Source organism: Pteropus medius, unplaced genomic scaffold (genome assembly GCF_902729225.1).
Source record: "Pteropus medius unplaced genomic scaffold, Ma_sr-lr_union100, whole genome shotgun sequence".
NCBI lineage: Eukaryota > Metazoa > Chordata > Mammalia > Chiroptera > Pteropodidae > Pteropus > Pteropus medius.
The window spans coordinates 869,662-892,132 of NW_024346771.1; the positions used below are offsets into that span (position 1 = coordinate 869,662).

Genomic DNA, 22,471 nt, shown 5'->3' on the forward strand with positions numbered 1-22,471 from the left:
GACAGTTCTGCTTTTATCACTCCTCACTTAGCCACAAGTCTCAAGTAGGGTCTTAGTGTTCCCTTGATATCTCAGACTCTATTACAGCCCGAAGTTTTCAATCTTAAAACACTTTTTAAAAACTTCACTGAGGTAAACTTTATGAACCACACAGCTCACTCATTTTAAGTTTGCATTTCATTGATTTTTAATAAATTTTTTGAGTTAATTAACCATCATCAAAATCCAAATTTGGGACGCTTCCATGACTCCAAAAAGATCCCTCATACCCATTTGCAGTCGTTCTTCATTTCCATTCCCAGCCTCGGACAACCACTAATCTACTTCCTGTCTCTACAGATATGCTTTTCCTGGGCATTTCATACAAATGGAATCAAATAACATGTGGTCTTTTACATCTAGCTTCTTTCACTTAGCATAATGTCTTTGAAGTTCATCCATGTTGTAGCATGAATTAGTACTTCATCCAAAAGCACATACTGTTTACTATTCATCAGTTGATGGACATTTGAGATGTATCTACTTTTTGGCTATTATTAATAATGCTTCTATGAACATCTCTGTGCAAATCTTATGTGAAAGTTTGTTTTCACTTTTCTTGTACCTAAGAGTGCAATCTTTGGGTCATATGGTAAATGTTTAACTTTAAAAAGTTTTCCGAAGTAGTGATGGTATTTTACATTCCTTCCAAGAATGTAACAGAGTTCCAATTTCTTCACAACTTCAACACTTATCATTTTTTAGATATAATTGACATATAATATTATGTTAGTTTCAGGTGTATGATATGATTTGATATTTGTATATATTGTGGAATGATCGAACTGTTTTTTTTTTTATTACATCCTAATGGATGTGAAGTGCTATCTCATTGTGGTTCGGGTTATATTTCTTGAATAACTAATGATGCTAACCATCTCTTAATGTGCTTATTGGCCATTCACATATCTTTGGTGAAATACCTATTCAAATCTTTTGCCTGTTTTTTTTTAATTGTCAACCCTAAAACACTTATAAAATACAAAGAAAAGCATCGAAACTTGTAAAAAAAAAAACACAACTTGTAATAAAGATGATCATCTGAGTCACACTGCAAAATCTGGTTTCATATACCCATTTTATGCTAAGAGGGACAGTCAAGGCACCCCTCATAAGCTTGTTTCATGAAATTATTCTACACAAAATAACAGTAGGCCGACACCAGTACCTCTTAAAGAATGAATTGGCTAAGAACATTGGTTTCTCACTTTAATTTCTGCAACAATTTCTACAGAGTATAAAAAGAAACACCTGTGAAAAATGAAAAGCCTCTCACTGCTTTTTAGAGGACAGTATGAAAGAATGACAATTAAAACACGTGAGGAAGTTTTGGATAAAACCTACAAATACAAATATTATGTAATCAACATGTGAACTCATGACATAAATATATCAGCAAAATCAAACTAAGTGGAGAGCTTACTGGGAAGAGAGAAAGGAAATGTGGATATGTTAAGATCTTTTAATCTAAGGCTTATTTTTCCCTTTTTAAAAAAATGGTTCACTTAATTTCTTGTGTGGTATCACATCACCATAATAATTATGTCTAAAAGACTCGCCACAAGCAGCAGAAAAATAGTCAGGATAGGCAAACAGATCAATGGAATAGAAGAATCCAGAAATGGACCCACACCTACAAGGTCAATCAATTTTTGGCAAAGGTGTCAAAGCACTTCAATGGGTAAAAGGTCATTCTTTCAACAAAATATGTTGGAAAAACTGGAAATCCACACAGAAAAATACAAATATTGACTGCCCCCCATATCATACACAAATTAATCTGAGATGGATCACAGACATAAATGTAAAAGGTAAACAGATTATACTTCTAGAAGAAAGCTTAGAAGAATATCTTTACAGTTTTGGGTAGCAAGAAAGCACTGACTGTAAGAGTAAAAATGGATAAATTGGACTTCAAAAATTTTTAAATTTCTGCTCATCAAAAATGAGTAAACTATAGATGAAAAGAAAATATTTGCAATACATATATATGATAAGAACTTATATTCAGAATAAACAAAGAACCTCTGCAACTTAATTACAAAAGACAAATAATACAATAAAAACTTAGACAAAAGACTTTAATAGACACTTTACAAAGACAGACCACTATGCACATGAAGAGTTCAACCTCATTAGTCATCAGAGAAATGCAAACTAAAATCACAATGAAACATTACTACATACGCTCTAAAACAGCTAACATTAGAAAGATTGATGACACCAAATGCCAGATATGAAGGAAAAAAATTTTTCTATTATTGCCGGTGGGAGTGTAAAATGGTCAACCAATCTGTAAACTGATCTGGCAGTTTATGAAGTTTTAAACATACATCTACCCTATAACTCAGCAATTTCACTCCTTGGTATCTACACAAGAGGGAAAAAAAAACATATGCATAAAAAGCCTTGTACAAGAAGGCTCAGTACTTTTATTCATAATAGCTGGAATCTAGAAAAAGCACAAATATCTATCAACAGGAGAACAAGTAAACAAATTGTTGTATGTTCACATAATAGAATACTTAGCAATAAAAAGAACAAACTACTGACACATGCAACAGTATGAATTTATCCAAAAACATTATGCTGAGCACATTCCATAATATTCCATTTTTATGATGTTCCAGAACAGGAAAAACTAATATATGTTGCTTGCCCCTTGGAGAGATAGGAAATTGGCTGTGAAGGAGCAAGAGGGAAGGTTCTGAGTTATACAGGTGTACCCAGTTTGTCAAATTTATCAACTTGTAATTTTAAGATTTGTGCATTTCACTGTATGTAAAGTATACCTAAAAAAAAAAAAAAGAAAGAAAAAGAAAAACTAAAAAAATTAAAACTAAAACAAGCAGAAACACACACTGCCACGCAGGTGGTGAACATATATCAGTCTACTGAGTTGAAAACAGTGCTCACCACTTACTTAATGCTCAACAAATGTTGTTTAAATTACAAATATTATCTATCACAACAAAGCCACTAGCTAAATGCCATTCACATCATTATGCAAACTTGAAACCTGTTATTTAAGAAGTTTGAAATCGATATGAAATCTGTATAACAAATTACTATAAAATCCAGTCATATTCTATCACCCTGTGATCTATCATAAAAATTCCATAATTTATTACATGTGACATCCCATTTATTCTGTCTTGTTAATATCAACTGTATCCTTAATTGGAAATAACAGCCACTCCAGATATAAATAAATCTAGCAATATCAGTGGTTAATTTGATAGTTTCCCAAAGGAGCTAAAGCAGAATTGTAGAGAGTTATAACATCGCTACTCAGAAAAGTATCCGAGATGTGATGTGTACCTGAAAACTGGAGCAGAATGTGTTGATGAAAACTTGTCCATAAAACTCAGAAATGAAATGGATGTAAACTCTTCCCAAAAGAACATAAGTTCCTTAAGGGGTCCGGAACACAAGAGAATGATGGTAATTTTTTCGTTTCTCCCCGAAAGGCTATCCAATTTTTTCAATAAATTAATCAAATATCTATTAAGTACCTACTATGTGTCAGGTCACATGCTGAGCACTAAAGAAAAGACAAGAGTAAGAATAGCTTTTGTTCTTAACGAGAATATTGTCTCACTGTTTCTTAAACTTTTGGCCTCCAATGACCAATTAAGGAATATTGGAATTTATACAGTTTGTCAATTTTAGGCCTGTTTTTAAAAGTTTAAAATTAAACTAAATTAATTCACTATCTTAAAATGAATACAATTTTCACACAAACAGGGCTAATTCTAATGTATGCTAATACATTTGGTAATAGTCACAAAGGCAGTCAGTTTTATTTTTTATTCTTCTCTCTACGAGTTAGAAAATCCTAAGAAAAATACGATGTCAAGAATGGTAGCAAGGGTTTGCTGGCTTCATCAGAAAATTCTGGATAGTCAAATAAAATGAAGACCCAGAAAAATGGAATGATTTCTCATTCTAAACTGCAGCGTTCTGTAAAATTTTAAGTTGAGGAACGTATCACCCTCCAGATCCAGAAAGCTGACTACTGCAAATGGGCAGTAGCAGTGAATGGATTCCCGATTCCGGCTTTGATAGCATTTAGCTCTAGAAAGCAGTTTTTCATGTTCTGCTGTAGCATTTAGTATGGTTTAAAACTATGCTCAATAATAAGTTATTGATTGATTTCTCTGAAAAGTGAAGGAAAACATCAAGTGTTAGGAATATGCCAAACTAGCAACCAAGCTTTTTGTACCACAGTTCAATTTCAAAAGATTCCAATACCTTATTCTCAATGTAAAATAATGACATTTTGACTCTGAATAATGGGTTTAGGCTAGGCAAGAAACAGAATTTATTGCTGTAATATACCAGAACAGTACATTTGATACAGAAGAAACATCTTTATTGACATTATCAGTGAAGTGAATGATGTGAGGGGTTTTTGTTTTGTTTTGTTTTGTTTCACTAAATATCATCCTTCATTTCAAAAACTTGCATGAGCACTTTTATCTTCAGGCACCAGCAAACTGAAACATAGCCGTATACAACAGTCAGTTCCTGGAATCGCCTGCTTTAAGGACATAGGTTCACTGGCTGCCATTTGATGTTTTTAATTTGTTACTTCCTGAAGCACTGATTCAAGAATACCTGCCACCTGTTCTCTCTGATGGATTAGCAGTATTTGGAATGGTATTATGCTGCAGGATCTGATGTACACTCCAGCTTAACACGTCAAAACAGAAGCCCTGATTTCCCCTACCCCTGCCAAATCTGTTCCACTTGTCTTCCCTGTCACAGCTGACTGCGCCTCCATCCTTCCAGTTGGCTCAGGCCAATAACTTGGGAGCCATTCTTGGCTCTTCTCCTTATCTTCTACCCTATATTTTGTCCATCAACAATTCTTAGTGGCTCTATTTTACAGTATATATCCAGAAACTGACCATCCCTCACTACCACTATGACTCCCTTGCTAGTCCAAGCCATCCTCACCTCTCACCTAAATTACAGCAATAGCCTCCTGACTAGTCTCCCTGCTTCTACTCCTGCACTCCATGCTCTATTCTCAACATAGCATCTAGGGGGATCCTTTAAACACACAACTCATGTCATGTCACTCCTCTGCCCAAAACTCTTTGGTGGCTATTGACAGTCAGTTATACATGTCACCTTGGCTAGACTGTAGTATACCCAGTTACTGAATCAAATACTAATCTAGGTATTGCTGTGAAGGTTCTTCGTAAGAGTTAACATCTACAAACAGCTGACTTTAAGTAAAGGAGATGATGCTCCATCATGTGGATGGGCCTCATCCAATCTGCTGGAAGGCCTTAAGAGCAAAACAGAGGTTTGTTTCCCTGAGGGAGAAGTTCTGCCTCAAGGCCGCAGCTCCGCTCCTGACTGATGGATTCCAGCCTGCTGACCCGCCCTACAAATTTTGGGCCAGCCTGCCTCCACAAGCATATAAGCCAATTCCTTGAAACAAATATCTTTATATATGTATATATGTATGTGTATATGTGTGCATACTTATATGTACATATGTATATGTATGTGTGTATGTATGTATATGTATATATAGCTCTTGCTGGTTCTGTTTCTCTGGAGAAGGTTGATATGGGCTCCATGTGTCAAATGTCTTCCATTTGCCCCTCTCGATCCACTCTCCTCCCATCTCCACCCTACTCTCCTTCTGGGTGGTTGACCTGGATGAATGCATCAACATTCTAATTGTTTGGGGCCATGGGAAACCCCAACAGGAAATTGAATATAGGGAAGATAGTTAGGTCAGGATATTTACCTCCCTGGCTCTTTCTCTATGAGGTCACCTGGGCTCTGGGGCTCTAGGTTTCTAGTAATGGCTCTTTTTCCTAGGCTTCCCTGCCCTTTTTAAACAGCCTCCTTGTAGATAAACCCTCTCTGAATCATCCTATTTTGAGTGTGCTGTTTTCTGTTGGGGCTCTGACTCATAGAATTTTTATCTCACATTGGTGCACCAGGCTTTATAGGATCTGTCCCTTCTTCTCTATGTGACGTTGGCTTCTGCTACTTTCCCCCTTGTCCACTCTAGAAGCCTCTTTCCTATTCCTAGTGCATGCCAGGTACAAAGCTCTTCGAGGGCAAGTTTCCGTTTGCTCAGTTCACTGATGTACCCTGAGTGCCTAAACGGTGCCTGACACATGGCAAGTGCTCAGTAAACATTTGTTGCATAAGTTGAATAAAATAATTTCATGATTTCCCATACCAGTATCCTTCTTTGTTGCATCCATAATAGGTGCTCTATCTTCTGTCTTCATCACAGCTTACAACATAACACTAAGTGGGAAAAAAATCTTGCCTCCTATTGTATGGCTCTGCAACATAAGCTATCATGTCGGTTTCCCTCATAGATGTACTACACAATCACTGAATATATATCTTGGGTAAGTGTGAAAATCACTATTGAGCCGGAGGCAAGTATCCTGCTCAATAAGATGACAATTTTACTATTAACTCATCTTCAGAAAATGTGAAGAATTCCCCCTTCACCCCAAATGATGAGGGGTTTTTTTTTCCAAAAAGATTTATGGCCTAAATGGAATACCTAAAACTTAAATATAATATTTAATGTGCTGTTATGTTATAAATGCTAGCTCACCAAACAATTCTATAAATATCAGAATTGTAATTAATCTAATCTATATCATTCAGCCTTATCTTACTTCCATTTTTATAAGCATTTGTTGGTTCTAAGAAAATTAATGTTTTTCCTAAAGTTAATTAGCTAATATGCTCTCTTAGTTCACACTATTTACCTATTTCTCTGCTTAATTGTTTGCAAGTTCCAATCCAAAATAGTTTTAGAAATAGTTAATAGCTTTCAAAGCCAACATTAGTATTACAACATTGTACTCTTGCATATACAAGAAGTATAATGTACATTTATGCTTCAACTGAGTAGTAGAATGTCAACACAGGAAGCTCATAAGAAGAGCTTCACTCATGAAGCATCTGGAGTGGTCACCTATACTGAAAAGTAAATATTCAGAAACTGACATTAAATCCAAATGGTGAGTCACTTTTTTGGTGTCACTGATGTTGTTGAGTGAACAATGGTCACCTAGTACAACCATATGGTGGCTGATAATTCACAAACCCAGGGGCTGGGGCAAAAAACACACACAGAACACAACTAGAGACACGGCAGGGGAGGACACAGGAAGAGAACATCTCTTAATTATAGCATTCTACAGACTATAAAAATTTATAGAATATGTATCCTTCTCCAGAGCTCTTTGGTGATAAATGGATAGTCTCCTGCAGAGATCTATAGCTTCTGTGCTGTTCCGCCTAGAGGCAGGTGGATGGAGTAAATGACCCATTCATTAATTTATACATTCTTTCCTTCACTCAACTACTATTACATGTGTCAAACACTATGTTAGCTACATGGTGAGTAGACAACTAGAACAGGGTCCTTGTCCTCAGAGTTTTACAATTGAGTAGAAGAGACATTAGTAAACAGACGATCAGTGACCAGTGCTGCAATAAACATAGACAGCATCTGGGGAACACAGAGAAAGTGGACACTCACTCTGCACTGGAGGATAGAGAGGCAGATAGGAAGGTTGCGAGGTAATTCTTTTCTGACAATAATTCTATTATTTATTTCTATTGTAAGAAATGTAGTTTCATTATTTTCAGATGTAATAGCTAAGATTTATACGAGTAATGAAACAATATATGCATAGCTAAGATATAGAGATATATATGATGCATGGGGAATAAAACAAATTCATTAAAATTATAACTCGCAACTATAATAATAATAATAAAAGTATATGGTGCATCTCTTGGAGTAGCTGCCCAGCTTTATGTCATCCCAAGCAATTCATGCTTAGTTGTAATCACTAAACAACAACTCAAGTTCCTATCAGCTTGATGTCTATGCGAGAACACCCCCTACTTGCATCTCCAAGGGACGTCTGCATAGGCCCACAAAATAGTCTGGCTCCATACTGACAGCATTCACCACGTCTTTCCTTTCTTACTCCTGGAAAACATTTTGGTGTCTCCTCAAAAAGCTAAAGGTAAAATTACCATGTGATCCAGCAATTCTACTCTTAGGTGGACACCCAAAGGAACTGAAAGCAAAGACTCAGACACTTGGACACCAATGTTCATAGTAGCATTATTCAAAATAGCCAAAAGGTGGAAACAGTTGAATGCATAAATGAAATGTTCCTGCTAACGAATGTGTCCTCCAAGTTCTCTGCACAGGTCCCAAGAAGAGGAAGCTTCTACTGTTTCAAGGGGGCTGTTTCCTGATGCTCCTGAATCTTCTCCTTCCTAAGATAACAGATAGTTGTGAATGGGGATGATGAAAACAGCTTCCTCCAGTCCTTCGCATCGTACTCCACCGCCTAGGACTCCAGGCAACACTACTCACAAAAACAGACCCTTCAGTTCCTCTCCTTTCCACATCCCCAAAGCACCTCTCAGAAGTCAAAATCCAAACCAAACATAAATAGGCAAAGATGCAAACCAAATCCATATCCCCTCCACAGGAACTAAACTGAATCCATGAGCAAGGCCTTTCCATTCATAAACATCCAGAAGACATTGTATACTCTATAAATAATGGATAAAAAGCCTCAAGGAGGTTGCTTAACACCACATACTGAATCATCTCCATGCGGAGCAATGGTGACCTCACAATTGCTCCAAGAATCATCAGTAAGGATCATCCAAGTTCCAGCTCAAATGTCACATCATCAACGTTGATCTCTAACACATCACTTTGTTTTATCGTCTTCATGGTAGTTAACCCTACCTTATCCCTTTGTGATCCAGTTTATTGTTTCTCTTCACTTATAGAATAGAAACACCAGCAGTGCAAGAACCTTCACTGTTACATTCCTAGAATATAAAACAGGGCCTGACACATAATAAATACAATAAATATTTAATGAGTGAATATTATTTTGAGTATTTGTCATATGCTGAGCACTGTTCTTAATATCGCACATGCAATAATTTATTAAATGCCCCCAAAATGATCTTATGAAGTAGGGAGTATTATTATCCACATTTTATAATTCAGGAAACTGGGGCAAAGATAGGTTAACTAACAAACACAAGATCATATAGCTAGTAAGTAATTGCTGCATAACAAACCACCTCAAAATGTAGTGGCTTTAAACAGCCCTGGAAGAGAGGTAAAAAAATAATCACCACTACCAGAGTGCTTGTTTGCATCAAGCACTGTGCCCAGGGCTTTTCATCTACCGCCTCCTTCAAGCCACACATCACCCTTACAAGGCAGGTCTGACCATGATACCAACTATGGAAAGTTTTGGAAACTGCATCACATTCCTAGCAAATGACAACAGTATGACTCTGCAATGTCCATTTTTCTAGTCACTGAGTAATTCCATATGTACAATCCTGCACCATTGTTATTCATTCCTAGGACACCCTGTGCCATTGTTATTCATTTCTAAGACATCTCCCTGACTAGTGAGAGCCTCCTCTCATCCTCCAACCCCGGCAGGGATATGGTTTTCCAATCATAGCAGTCTCTGTGCCCCAACCAGCACCCAATCTCTTGTAGGTACTTTAAACATAGTTTTAATAAATTAATAAATTATGATTCCTTAAAAGAAGGTCAATTGTAGCCCAGCTATTTTAGAAAATCTGTATCTAACAATCAGATCCCTATCAATTCATTTCTAGAAGCATTAAGCAGCAATAGAATCACCATTGGCATCCCTGTGCCCTTCTTCTTTAGAACAGCCCATCTCTGACTAAATGGTCTCCCCTCCCTCCACATTTTGGGAAACATTATTTCATTATTTGTAGTGCTCAGGAGTGTCCTGGGGGTGAGGTAATGAAAGAGAAGTGATATTTAGAGCAGGGCTCGTGCAGCTTTAATTCCACCTCCCCACTCTCTGTGGGTGTTCCATTTATTTTTAGATGTTTATATTGGTTTTCCAGAGACTTGCCACATTGACTTTCATTATCTAACAAAAAATATATCTGAAGAAAATAGTTCTATTTTTCCAAGTTCCTAGCCTAGGAAATTTAAGAGTATCCAAAAGCGCTATTGCCACTGTTGATAAAGCTGCTAAATTATGAGGTACAAATATGTACGCTGAAGGTAGTGATTACATGTCATAGGATCAAGGAACAAGAACAGATACATAAAACTTTGTGTGCAAGGAACATGGGACTGCAAGAACCCACAGGAATACTTTCCAATTCTAAGCAGAACAATGTAAACAAAGAAATCTTAGAATTAGGGGCTCTCTAAATGCTTCTCTGGTCTCCAGCTTAAAGCAGCTAACAAAATGAGAACACTCTCTTTTTTTTGTTACTGTCAATATCTGATAGATTTTTAAGGAATCTGAACATTTATGGAACAACTCGAATTTGCCCATAATTTCACATCATAAATTGAACTCTTTAGGTGGAGAAGGGACATGAAGGTAAAAATCAATCTATTTAATAATATGTTCTTAGTAACATTACACCCTTTCTGGGTGTTATACCTCTGTTAAATGACTTCTAAATTAATGTTGCTTTTTAACAGAGGGGTACTGGATGTGTTATCTTTGTGCTCTATTATTATAGTGATATTTTAGGAAAGAATGACTTTTTTGGTCATTAATATGTTATTAAACAGATTTTCCAGCAAAAAGAAATACTCAACGAAGACTTCATTTTCATGTTTTCTCATTTTCTTCTGTGCTCATTAAGCCCTTTCTAAGGCATCTGTTTGACCATCGCACTAAAAATACAAGCAGTACAAATAAGCACATTTATAAAACATCAGGTTTTCAATCAATAAAAACATATTTGAGTTCCATGTGAAAGAACAAAGGAAAACAAAACAAGAACAAGCAACAGAGGACCCAGTAGGAAAATGTCGTCTACTTGCTTATTTATTTAGGATTTATATTATCCCTCCTTCTCAAGATTTAAGGAAGCAAGGAAAATATTTTAATTCCTTTAGTATCTTATTAACTGAAACCTAACTGAGACAGTTTAAATGTCATGAGAATCACAAAGTCTCTGAATCATACTCTATTAAAAAACAAAACAAACAAACAACAGCTATAGTGCTCTTATCCTATTCATACTAACCTGAAGCTTTGGTAAGCAAACATTCTCTGTTAATTATATTTATCTTTACTAAGGAATCAGATGTAAAAAATATTAACTCAAGCATTGGTTAAATTACTATTCAGGCAGCTGAAATAACCGAGCCTAAACCAACTATGTATAGGTATATTTAGAAAAAAAACAAAACAAAAAACATACTTAAGATTGGGATTTGAGTCTCTATATAATTTTGAATCCTGTATGTAGTTTAAAGCCAGGAAATACGCATATAAGGCCAAAATTCCATTCCCCTATCTTTCCTGTTATGGTTATACCCTGCAAATAATAGTTTTAGTAATTTTAGAATCCCTTGCTATGCCCTTAGGTATAATTGACTTAAATATTGAGTTCCTGTCTGAATTCACTATTTGTTTGCTCAAATTATATATCTAGCACTTATCTCACTAGAACATCACTATATGTTTCAATTTTCACACAACCCCATGCCCTACCACAGATGAGTTTCTTCTCATAAAGCCATATGTACATTATTGTGAAGACATAAATCCTAATCACATTTTCAATCTACTATTTCTTTAAATGTGAATGCCATTTAAATTTAATCAGACTTTTAGAACATGGATTCCGTATGATGACTTTAACATACATTAGTAACAAAATTACTCCCCAGGCAATGGTACAGGAATATCTTTATATAATTGTTTATTAGACATATTTGGAAATATCAAGGCACATGTTGTAAAATAGCTCTGTATAACACAAAGGACATAGGAACGATTTCTTAAGTCTTGGAGTAGCAGAGATGTAAAATGGGTCATGACATCATTTATTTTGTGCATGAGGCAATAAATTCATCTTAAATAATCAGACCTTTAAAAACTTAAATAAATGTAAATAAGCCTTTATTTCAAATTCTCAATACTTAAAACTACTTACAGTGAGCATCATAATTATTTACACATAAGTGTGTAACTCCTTACCAGATTATAAACTCTCTGAAGCAGAAACTATGCCTTATCCTTTTATCTCTTGGGCCTAACCCAATGCTTAGCATACGGTAGGTGCTCAGTAAGTGTTGAATGAATGTTTATCTATTTGCTAAATAAGTGCATAATAGTGCATTTGTATCGCCTACTCAGAAATTTTATACTAGTCTTTTCGTACCATTTGCAAGCATGGCAATATTAGGCAAGATACAAGTTCTTCAGGCCTCAGTTACCCCACTTGTGAAATGGGCATACCAACACGTATCCCACCAACCTCACAGAATTGGACGAGGATGATACAATATATTTAAAGGTATGCTGAAAACCACACATTATTATATAATCCATAATCTATATAATAACTAGTATATTTAATTCCAGCTGAATAGAAAAAAATAGCTATCAAAATGATAGTACATGCATTACTCAGGGAATCCAAAGATCTACATATGATAATTTATGCTTTTCTTCGACACTAATTAGCTATATAAGAAAAAATTTGCCACATACTTTCAGCTTAAATGGAACAAATTCCATTCATTGTTATAATTATCCTCCCATTTCTGGCAAAGTTCTGTGACTTTCTGACCCTCTCACATTATTTACTTCAGAATTAAAGGACCTCAATAAATACTAAATTTTAAACTGCTGAAATGTTTGCTGATTTTTCCCAAGCCTGATTTATGCTGAAAATAATAACTGAAACCTTCGTTAATTGGTTCTCTAATTTCTGGACCTTAAGAAATTTTTTGGAAATAAAGAAGAGATATAAATAATAAATACCTTGTAATTTCTATGATTTGTAACAATAGGACTCCATACATAGATTACCTCATTTAAAAAACTGTTCTGTAAGTTACGCCCAGCTTTAAATCTAAGAATAAAATCATTTTTATCAATCTCTGCAGACCAATTGCTGTTTCTTTTGGGTAATAACAGTAACTGCCTAACACATTCAAATGAGATATTTAGTCTTAACTTTGGAAACCAATTTTAAATAACAGTTCCTACATACCTATTGGAGGGGAGTTCACAGAGGTTCTAGGCTTCTAGCCTTTCTAGTTTGCACAGCTGTTATAAACAAAGGTTCAGCTGGTCCATATCATATGTAGCCCAAGTCAAATTCTGATTAGAGTTGCTTTCACAAGTTATTATTTTGCTACGCATATCAATTTTTCCTTTTAAAAAAATTGTGTCAAATTATCAATATGAATCTTTAATTCTACTACGGGGCATCATAAAATGAACAAGTTATGGGTAAAAGACCAAGGAATAAAAGAAGTATTGATCATTTGCCAAGTCCGCTATAAATTTACAATGAAACCAGTAATAAAATGGTGATCTCAGTGCCAGAGGTGCCTATGGAGCCTGTTAGGCTTTATCTCACTTCCCACTCAGCCTGGGGACACATCATCCCAGCCACCCCTCCCCACCCCATGCTCATATCGGCTTCATGTTCATCTATGTGTCTCCAGCACCTACTATGGTATCTGGTGGGCTCTTAGTAAACGTGTCTTGTATGTGGCAGTGAGCTACATCACAATGGCTGTATTCTTGTTGACAATGGTCCACTCTCCCAAACTTCTTTTAAGAATCTCAGAGATCTCTTACTGTTGCCTGCACACAGTGCATACAGTGTTGCCCCTTTGGACATGTGTACTCAGCAGGAGAAACACCGTGACAGAAGAGATCAGGCGTTGCGTGTCAATTCTTGGAGTTACATTTCATATTGCAGGGATAGGTATAAGTTGAGTTATGGTTCTCATCCTTAAATAAATTGGGGTGACTTTTGCCTCAACCCAGTCCTATTTTCTTTCCAAGCTGCTTAGAAGAAGACCAGCTACCATTTCCCAAAGGATTATTCATACCTTAGCTGTCAAATCATAGTTAACTCCTCCCTAAGCCCAACATATGTAGACTATGTATTTTATGCAGATGCCCCTTAGGTTACAGTTCTGAAAATCAACAGGAAACTAAGAAACCCTCAACTCCATCATGGATTACAAAATATTTAACAATTTCTTAACCATCAAATTCTCTAATTTAATATCTAGCTATACATTTTTGAGAACATACTCAGCAAAAGTAAATTAGTGAAGCCTAAGACTACCGGAGGTCACCAAGAGTTGGTGGCCAGAAAAATAAAGCTGGGCCAAGAGGCTTGATTCCAGTCACAGCTCCAACAATCATGCAAAAGAAGAATCACCTTCCCATTTGCAAAGCAGAAGTACAGCTAAGCATCATGTAGCATCTTCATCCTCTACATATCTTTACATGAATAAAAATTAACTTCAAAAATTCTCTGAAACAGCTCTGTCCAAAGTAAGTTTTTTGTGATGATGGAAGTATTCATATTATATACTGTCTGATATGGTAGCCACTATCCATATGTAGCTACCAAGCACTTGAAACGTAGCTAGTGTGACTGAAGAACCAAATTTTTAATTTTTAATTTAACTTTAATTAATTTAAATTTATATACTCAATGTAGAGAGTGTATTAGACAGCAGAGTGGTCCAAGAAATCACTATGAAAACTTTAAAGTATTATAATTTAAGGACAAATATAAATTTCCAATCTGTATGCTTTACTTCCATACCAGAAAATCCAACACAGTTAGCTAGAAAATGTGGTTGTGACAAGTAGTGTTTATTTTTCTCAAAGCATGCAGATGCTAAAATCGGACCTTCTCCAATCCTCTACTGATAAAACAGAGTTTAATAAAAACAATTTGGTGGTGAAAACCACCTTGCTGGGACATATTTCCACTCTGGAAAAATCGTATGGGAGGCAAGTGAGTGGTGAGAGGCAGGATATTTCTAACTACAGGAACTCAAGTTTAAGGGCTACGCTAAACCACTCCCCATCTTAAGGGGTCTCTGATGTTCTATTAAGAGTGAAATTCAGTTGCCCAGTGGGCACTCTTTTCTTGGTGCAGGAGCAGGGAAACAGACTGGATCCACTGGCTTTGGGAACACCATTAATTGCCTTCCTCGGATGAGGCCACACCAGCGCACAGCCACATCTGGAGCAGCTGCCAAGTGAGGGTCCAGAGCCTGGTGCACCTGGCCTCTTGGCTGGTGACACTAACTGCCTTCAGAACTGTTGAGTCAACTGCTTTAGTCAGAAGACTCCATGCTTTTTCATCTCCTTTGTTACTGCCCTTGTCCACTCTACCAAGATGGGCAAGATCTCAGCAGCCAGAAATATTTTTTAAAATTAAATACAGTAGTCCCCTGCTCATGGATAGTTTTGCTTTCCATGGTTTCTGTTACTCATGGTCAACCATGGTCCGAAAATATTTCATGGAAAAATTCAAAAATAAGTTTCAAATTGCTTGACATTCTGAATAGCATGATGAAACCTTGCCCTCTCCTACCTAAGACATGAATCATTCCTTTGTCCAGCATAACCATGCTGTATATACAGTACAGTAAGATATTTTGAGAGATACCACATTTGTATAACTTGTATTACAGTTCTACTTCACTTTTAGTTAATATTAATCTCTTACTGTGTCTAATGTGTAAATTAAATTTTATCATAGGTATGTACATATAGGAAAAAACATAACATATGTATATGGTTCAATACTATCCTTGGTTTCAGGCATCCACTAGGGGTCTTAGGATATATCCCCCATGAATAAAGGGGGGCTATTACAATCTCATACATCTGCTTAAAATTTTCCAGTGGATTCCTGCTCAAAATAAAATTTAAACTTCTCACCATGGCCTGCAGGGCTCTGTTCACCTTTTTAAATTCCCCTCCCATTGTCCTCCTTGATCATTATGTCCCAGCCACACTGACATCCTGGCTGTTCTTCAGACAAATCAAGCTTCTTCACACCTCAGGACCTTCACACTTGCTGGTCCCTCTGCCGAAAATGCTCCTCCCCAGACTTTCACATAGCTAGCTCATCACTCAAGCTTCATCTTAAATGTCACCTCCTCAGAGTTGGCCTTACCTGACAATCCAACTAAACCAGCACCATAGCCAACCCAGCACAACATCCACTATGGGTGGGTGGGTGGGTGGGTGGTGTGGGTGCGGTGTGTGTGTGTGTGTGTGTGTGTGTGTGTTTACAACTTTCTTGAGGTATATTTCATACATATTATAAAACTCACCCATTTCAAGTGCGTAATTCAATGATTTTTAGTAAGTATGCCAAGTTGTGCAACCATTACTATAGGTTAGTTTTAAAACATGTCCATCCTTGCAATAAAATCCCTTATGACCATTTACTGTTAATCCCCATACCGATCCCCTGATCTAGGCAACCACTAATCTACTTTTTGTCTCTACAGATTTTCCTTTTCTGAACATTTCCCGTAAATGGAATTATGTAATATTCTACCACTTTGTTTTATTTTAAATATATTTTTTATTCTGGTAAAATATACATAACAGAAGTTACCATTTTAACCATTATTAGGCATATAATTCAGTGACATTAGAACATTCATACTGCTGTGCAACCATCACAACCATACAACTCCAAAACTTTTTTATCTTCCCCAACTGAAACTCTGTACCCATCAAATACTAACTTCCATTTCCCTTCCCCTCCAGCATTTTATGATGCTCCATATAAGTGAAATCCTACAATATTTATTGTTTTATGACTGGCTTATTTCACTTAGCAAATGTCTTCATCCATGTTGTAGCAAGTGTCAGAATTTCCTTATTCTTTAAGGCTGAATAATGTTCTTTGTATATCTATATCACATTTTGTTTATCCATTCATCTGCGGGCAGATACTTGTATTACTTCCACCTTTTACCTATTGTGAATAATGCTGCTATGAACATGGACACATAAATATATGTTCAGGTTCCTGCTTTCCTTTCTTGTGTGTATATATCCAGAAGTAGAATTGCTAAAGAATATGGCAATTCCACATTTAATGTCTTGAGACATTGCCATAGTTCTCGGTACTATTTCATATTCCCCTAGCGATGCACAAGGGTTCTAATTTCTCCACATCTTTGCTAACACTGTTATTTTTTTTTATAGTAGCCATCCTAATGGGTCTAAAGTAATATCTATTCTATTTTACCAATACTTGATTTTCTTGTTTACTTGTTTGTTTAAATATCAACTACCTGTCTCCCCAAACTAGCTGCATGAAGGCAAAGAGCTTGGCCACCTTGTTTGCTGATATAACCCCTACAGTACCCCACACTCAACACACATTTGTTAAACGAATGAAAGATCTCAGTGCTACCAGCTTTATCTCTACCACAGTTCTCTTTTCTTCCCTAGGATTTACAGGAGCTGGGGAGCTCCCTGATGTTACTCTGACAAACCACAGGACCATGAAGATTTTTTTTTACAAACAAATTAGTACTATTCCTTGTGAATACAAGGAACTACAGATGTTGTCACACTGAGACTGTAAGAGCACCTAGGGCCTTTATGAACATTCTGCTGAGGCTGTAATTAAAACCAAGAGAAAGTGCTTGGCTCCTCTGGAAGTTTTCGGTAGCTACTCATATGCCCCTGAAATAAAAAAAAACTCAACTGGCTAAGAGTTAAAACTATAAAGTTTTTAACTAGAAAAGAAAATTGTATAGTCCTTTCTTCTGTATTAACTATGCTTTCTAAAAAAATTGTTTCTCAAAAAAGGCTGGCATCTGTTTCTCAATTTCACAAACATTGGTTCAGGCAGCCTGAGCAAACCATGAATAAATATGTTACAAAGACTGCTTGTTGTCTGCTTGTTGTCCCTTCTTTCCACAGTGATAGAAGACCTGAATTTCTCATCTTCATTGCTGCTAGAGGTGGCCATTTAACTAAGAACTAGCCAATGAAATATGAGTAGCAGGCTGCATGTAACTCTGAGCAATGTCTTTAAAAGGAGGATATATTCTTCCCTTCCTTTTAGCCAGCTGGAACATGAATGGCTGGAACTTGAGCAGTAATCTTGGATAATGAGGTGGCATGCTAAGGGTGGCAGAGCAGGAAGATAGAAAGATACTGGGTGCCTAAACGCACCATGCCTGGATTGCCTACCTCCAGATTCCCTTATGTGAGAGACAACCGAATTTCTGTTTGAGACATTCTATTATTGGAGCCAACAGCCCTAACTCACACAAAATTGCTCCAGTAAAATTACAGAAGAACCTAGGCACAGAAATAAGGTCTTCCTGATATAGATGACAATGTAGACTGTTCCCTAAAAGTCTTGAGTTGTTCTGAGCTGATGCCAACCCCAGCTTGGCCAATGTGGTGAGGAAGTAGCAGTATTTTGCCTATGCGGCAGCAGGAGGACAAATAAATACCAGCAATAATGATAATGAAAACTTAAATAGTGATGGCTAACAATTACTAAACACTTATATCCCAGGCACTGAGACAAATAACTTTACATGTCTTATCTTATTTTATCTTCACAACAGTCCTGAGGCTTAAAGAAAATAAATCTTAGTCACACAGCTTATGAGTGACAGAATGAGAATTTGAATCTAAGGACATCTGACTGCTGAGCTCACATGCTTTGCCTTTACACTGCATCCAAACGGTACATCCATTATACTTCCCTCACACATAAGAATGAGGCAGCCAGGCCTCTCCACTTCTTTACCAAGGAAAACCTTCACTGGACACCCCTGCCCCAATCAAAGTTTGATGCTGCACCAACAATGTCCCATAATACCCCAAATAACAGGCTGACTGTGAATTTCTCAATTAGGTACATGATGCCTCTCAGTCATTAATGTTCTTGGATCATTTTTACCTTGTAGCCATTTAATTACAATTGGAATGCAACTATAATATGAAAACCAGGTTACTTTTATGTTTGTTTAAAAGTTTTATTTCACATTTATGCTAGTACCAATATTTCAAAGCAATTTTCTGATTTACTCTCTCCTGGCGCCACGTGTTACAATAAAATAAATCTGTACCAGTTCATCAGAGTTGATATTTTATAGAAGGGCATCGATGCATGTAAGAGCCAAGGTTTATGTTAAGGACAGGGACCCCTCATATCTGCCTGTCAAATGACCTTCTTGGTGAGAATGCTTCATTGCAAAATAGGTTTCACTTTACATAAAGCTGGACTTACTAAATGTTTGATCAAGTCATTTTATACAATTGTTCCAGAACTCAGCATCCCCATCTATAGAATGGGGATAACAATAGTTACTTTGTCAGAGTGATTTTCAGAATTCAGTGAGATCATACTTGTTAATTACTTGGCATGGAGCCTGGTACCCAGTGAGTGCTCAAGAGGTAGCTATTTTTAAAAATCATAATCTGTGGGTGGCACAATCTGACTGAACAAAGCTCTCGGTGAACCAAAATGTTCAATTGCCAACTTCCTAACAAAAAGTAAACAGTCACTACTAAGCTGACTGGAAAGATGACTTGATCGAGCTGACTCTAAATCTAGACTTTTTTTTTTAGGTTGGCTGTCTCTAAATCTGACTTCTTATCTTGATTCCGAATAATCTATGCCATTACTAACCATCATGGGCATTTTATTAGCCCTTGTTTGATGTTTAGCCCTCCTACTCTCACCCCAGTTATTATTATTCTCATTCTTAATCTGTTTTTCTGTAATGGGTGTAAAGTAGTAAGAGGTAAGCACTACCTTTGATCTTCTATTCCCCACTAGGAGACATTTATGTAAGGTGCAGGCAACAAATAACTTCTAAAAATCACTACAACAGGCCTTTGACTGAAAATAGCCTTAATTTTTAATTCGTGAAACTGAATTGAGTCAGTCTGGGTTTTCAGAAACACATCTGCTTTAAGAATTTATTCCTTCAAGCATTATCTTGTACCCTTTCCAGTCACAAATGCAGGACACAACTAGTTCTATTAATAAAAATCTTCCAAATAGTTGAGGTAAATCCAACATTTCACTATTTCAGGCATTTGCCTCTAACCCAAATCTTGACAACAAAGGGGAAAAGCCCCAGACTGCCACTGTTTCCAATACCCACTTCGATGAGAATTCCCTTTTAAAAAAATGCTTACTGTGATTTTCCAAGTACATTTGCTATTTGGAGGGTACACTCCAGGAAAACCTTCGCTGCCAATAAATCCAGACTCTCCAGTAAAAACGCCACCACATGTGAAAACAAGTCTGGGAAATAAAAGGGGAAACTGAATTTGAAACATGTCAACTTCAGAAAGGTGTAGTCTATTAATATGGACGAAGTTAATATCGATTAGTAAATGTCTGCACCATAAGAGAAATTTGAAAGCTTGCTAGCTCTTAGAATATTTCAATTATAGCCTGATAAAACATTCAGTCAGTTGTCACCTGTCTCCATCATAATAACACAAGATCGATCGATTATTCTACAATCCATCCATCCATCCATCCATCCATCCATCCATCAGCAAGCAAATTCTCCACGCAGTGATAAACTCTTATAGGAAAATGTTAAATGGAAAATGCAACCGGCGGGAATGAGAGAGAACAGGAGAGCTGGGCTGTGAGAAAGAAGTGCATGGTTTAAAGGTAGACAAGCAGTTAGTTAATAAAAAGTTTTAATTTCCCAGATTTGCTGAGAAACCTAATTCTCCTCGACTCTTTTCTGAAAATCGCTGGCCATTGGCAGAGCCTCCTACTGAAAAGGCTGATGGTGATGGAAGTGGAAGGGGAGCTGCCAACGTTGCCCAGGGGCCGGTCTCGCAGCCCAGGTGCTGGGGTCGTCTGGCAGCTCCCAGGTTGGCGAAGAGTTAACTTCCCGGGAGCAGTTCTCTGAGCGCCGCGCGACTCGAGTTTTTCCCTAGGCTTAAGTCTCTTTCCGGGAGAAAACAACAGAAGTAAACCAAAGTCCACATATTTGGGTCCTAACGCTTCCCTTCGCCCGCACAACGTGCGAGGAGGGAAGACGCAGGTCAGATCAAGTACCCGCCACGTGGTAGCCGGGCTAGCAGCAGCGCGGCCAACGCGGAGGTGGAGCTGGGCACAGCAGCGAGCACAGCGAACCGCCGAGGTCCTGGGGGCCGAGGAGTAGCCTGCGCCTGCGCCCGAGTGAGCGCCGGGTCGCGCGCTGGGTCCTCCGGCGGCCGGAAGCGGACCGCTTAAAGCCGCGGGCGAGGCTGCAGGGATTGAGGAGGGAAAGGAAGGAGGAAGGGAGCCCGGCGGGGGTCGCGTTACCTCTCCGGGGACTGCTGCCGCGAGAGCTGGGCGGCGGCGGCCAGCAGCAGGCAGAGAGCAAGCCAGGCGCCCGCGCCCCTCATGGCTGGTGTAGACGCTCGGGGTTCGCCCCTACCCCGGCGCGCACGCCGGTTCGCACTCACCCAGGCTCACGCCCCGGCACACACTGGCTCGCACCCGCACACCCCGGCGCGCTCGCTCGCTCTCGCGCGCGCGCGCACACACACGCACACACGCATACACGCACACACGCGCGAGGCAGCCCAGGTAGCCGGGTGTGCGCGGCAGGCGGGGCGCGGGTGCTTTTAAAGGCGGTTACGGTGCAGCCTGACTTGACGCTTAATTTCCCCTGAGGAGTATCTCTGGCAGCCACGGGCTACCGCTGAATATCCCGTTTGTTCTCCGGCGGCGGGAGGGGTTGGCTCGGAGGCCAGAGCCGCCTCCTCTCCTCGGGCGGGCGTCTGTCTCCGCCCTGGCACTCCGGGACTTACAGCCCCTATTTCCCGCCTGCAGAGCTTGCGGGGAGAAGGATGAAAGGGGAACCCCCAATTGAGAGGTACCCAAGCAGGACTTGACTCCATGATCCACAGACGATTCACGGGGTGGGGATGGGGGTCATGGTTTGCTTTGGGGAATGTTTTTCCTTAGTTGCTTTTAAATAAAAAGTATTAGCTTTTGCTGGCTGCTTGAAAACCTAGACTTTCTTCTTTATTTCTGTTTCCTTCCAACACCCTCATCTAAAGCAAGAAACGGGAACACAGAAGACGGATTCTATCATTTTAACTCCTGCTCTTAATCTCTTTAGTATCTATCTATCTATCTATCTATCTATCTATCTATCTATCTATCTATCTATCTATCTATCAAGTTTCTTTTATGTTTTACTGATGTATGAGAATAAGGAGGTAGTTTCTGTGTGGGGATTTAGAAATGCATTTTCAGCCAAGCGATTTGTGAGTGAATTGTCACTAACCATGTCAAATAATGAAGACAGAACTGGAATCATTACATCTCACCATCTCATGTTATGTTCTGAAAATGATGTTTCTTTGCTGATGTGTTCTTAAAAGATCTTTTCCAACAATTTCTGTAGTATTGAATTAAGATTTACAGAGAATTTGTTTTTCTAAGAAGAACAATTCTAGCTTTGTGGAATCAAGGCTTTCCTTAATTTAGTTACAGAAAAATAATTTGAAATCTTTATTATATTAAGTGATTCCCAATAACTAAGATTAATAAAAGAAAGATGAGA

At 38.0% G+C, this 22,471-nt stretch overlaps 1 protein-coding gene across 2 annotated transcripts in view; it reads right to left on the minus strand.

Moving 5' to 3' along the window:
• PCOLCE2 (procollagen C-endopeptidase enhancer 2) overlaps nucleotides 1-21,429 on the minus strand; it is a 61,844-nt gene extending 40,415 nt beyond the window's left edge. Inside the window, exons 1-2 of one of the 2 annotated variants that reach the window (XM_039876488.1) lie at nucleotides 21,220-21,429; nucleotides 20,085-20,193 (exon numbers count right to left, since the gene is read on the minus strand). In XM_039876488.1, the coding sequence (XP_039732422.1) occupies nucleotides 20,085-20,193; nucleotides 21,220-21,302 (192 nt within the window). In that variant the 5' untranslated portion in view covers nucleotides 21,303-21,429. The remainder of the gene's footprint in view (nucleotides 1-20,084; nucleotides 20,194-21,219) is intronic. The other variant, XM_039876489.1, reaches the window with a different exon arrangement.
• Nucleotides 21,430-22,471: the final 1,042 nt, after the last annotated feature.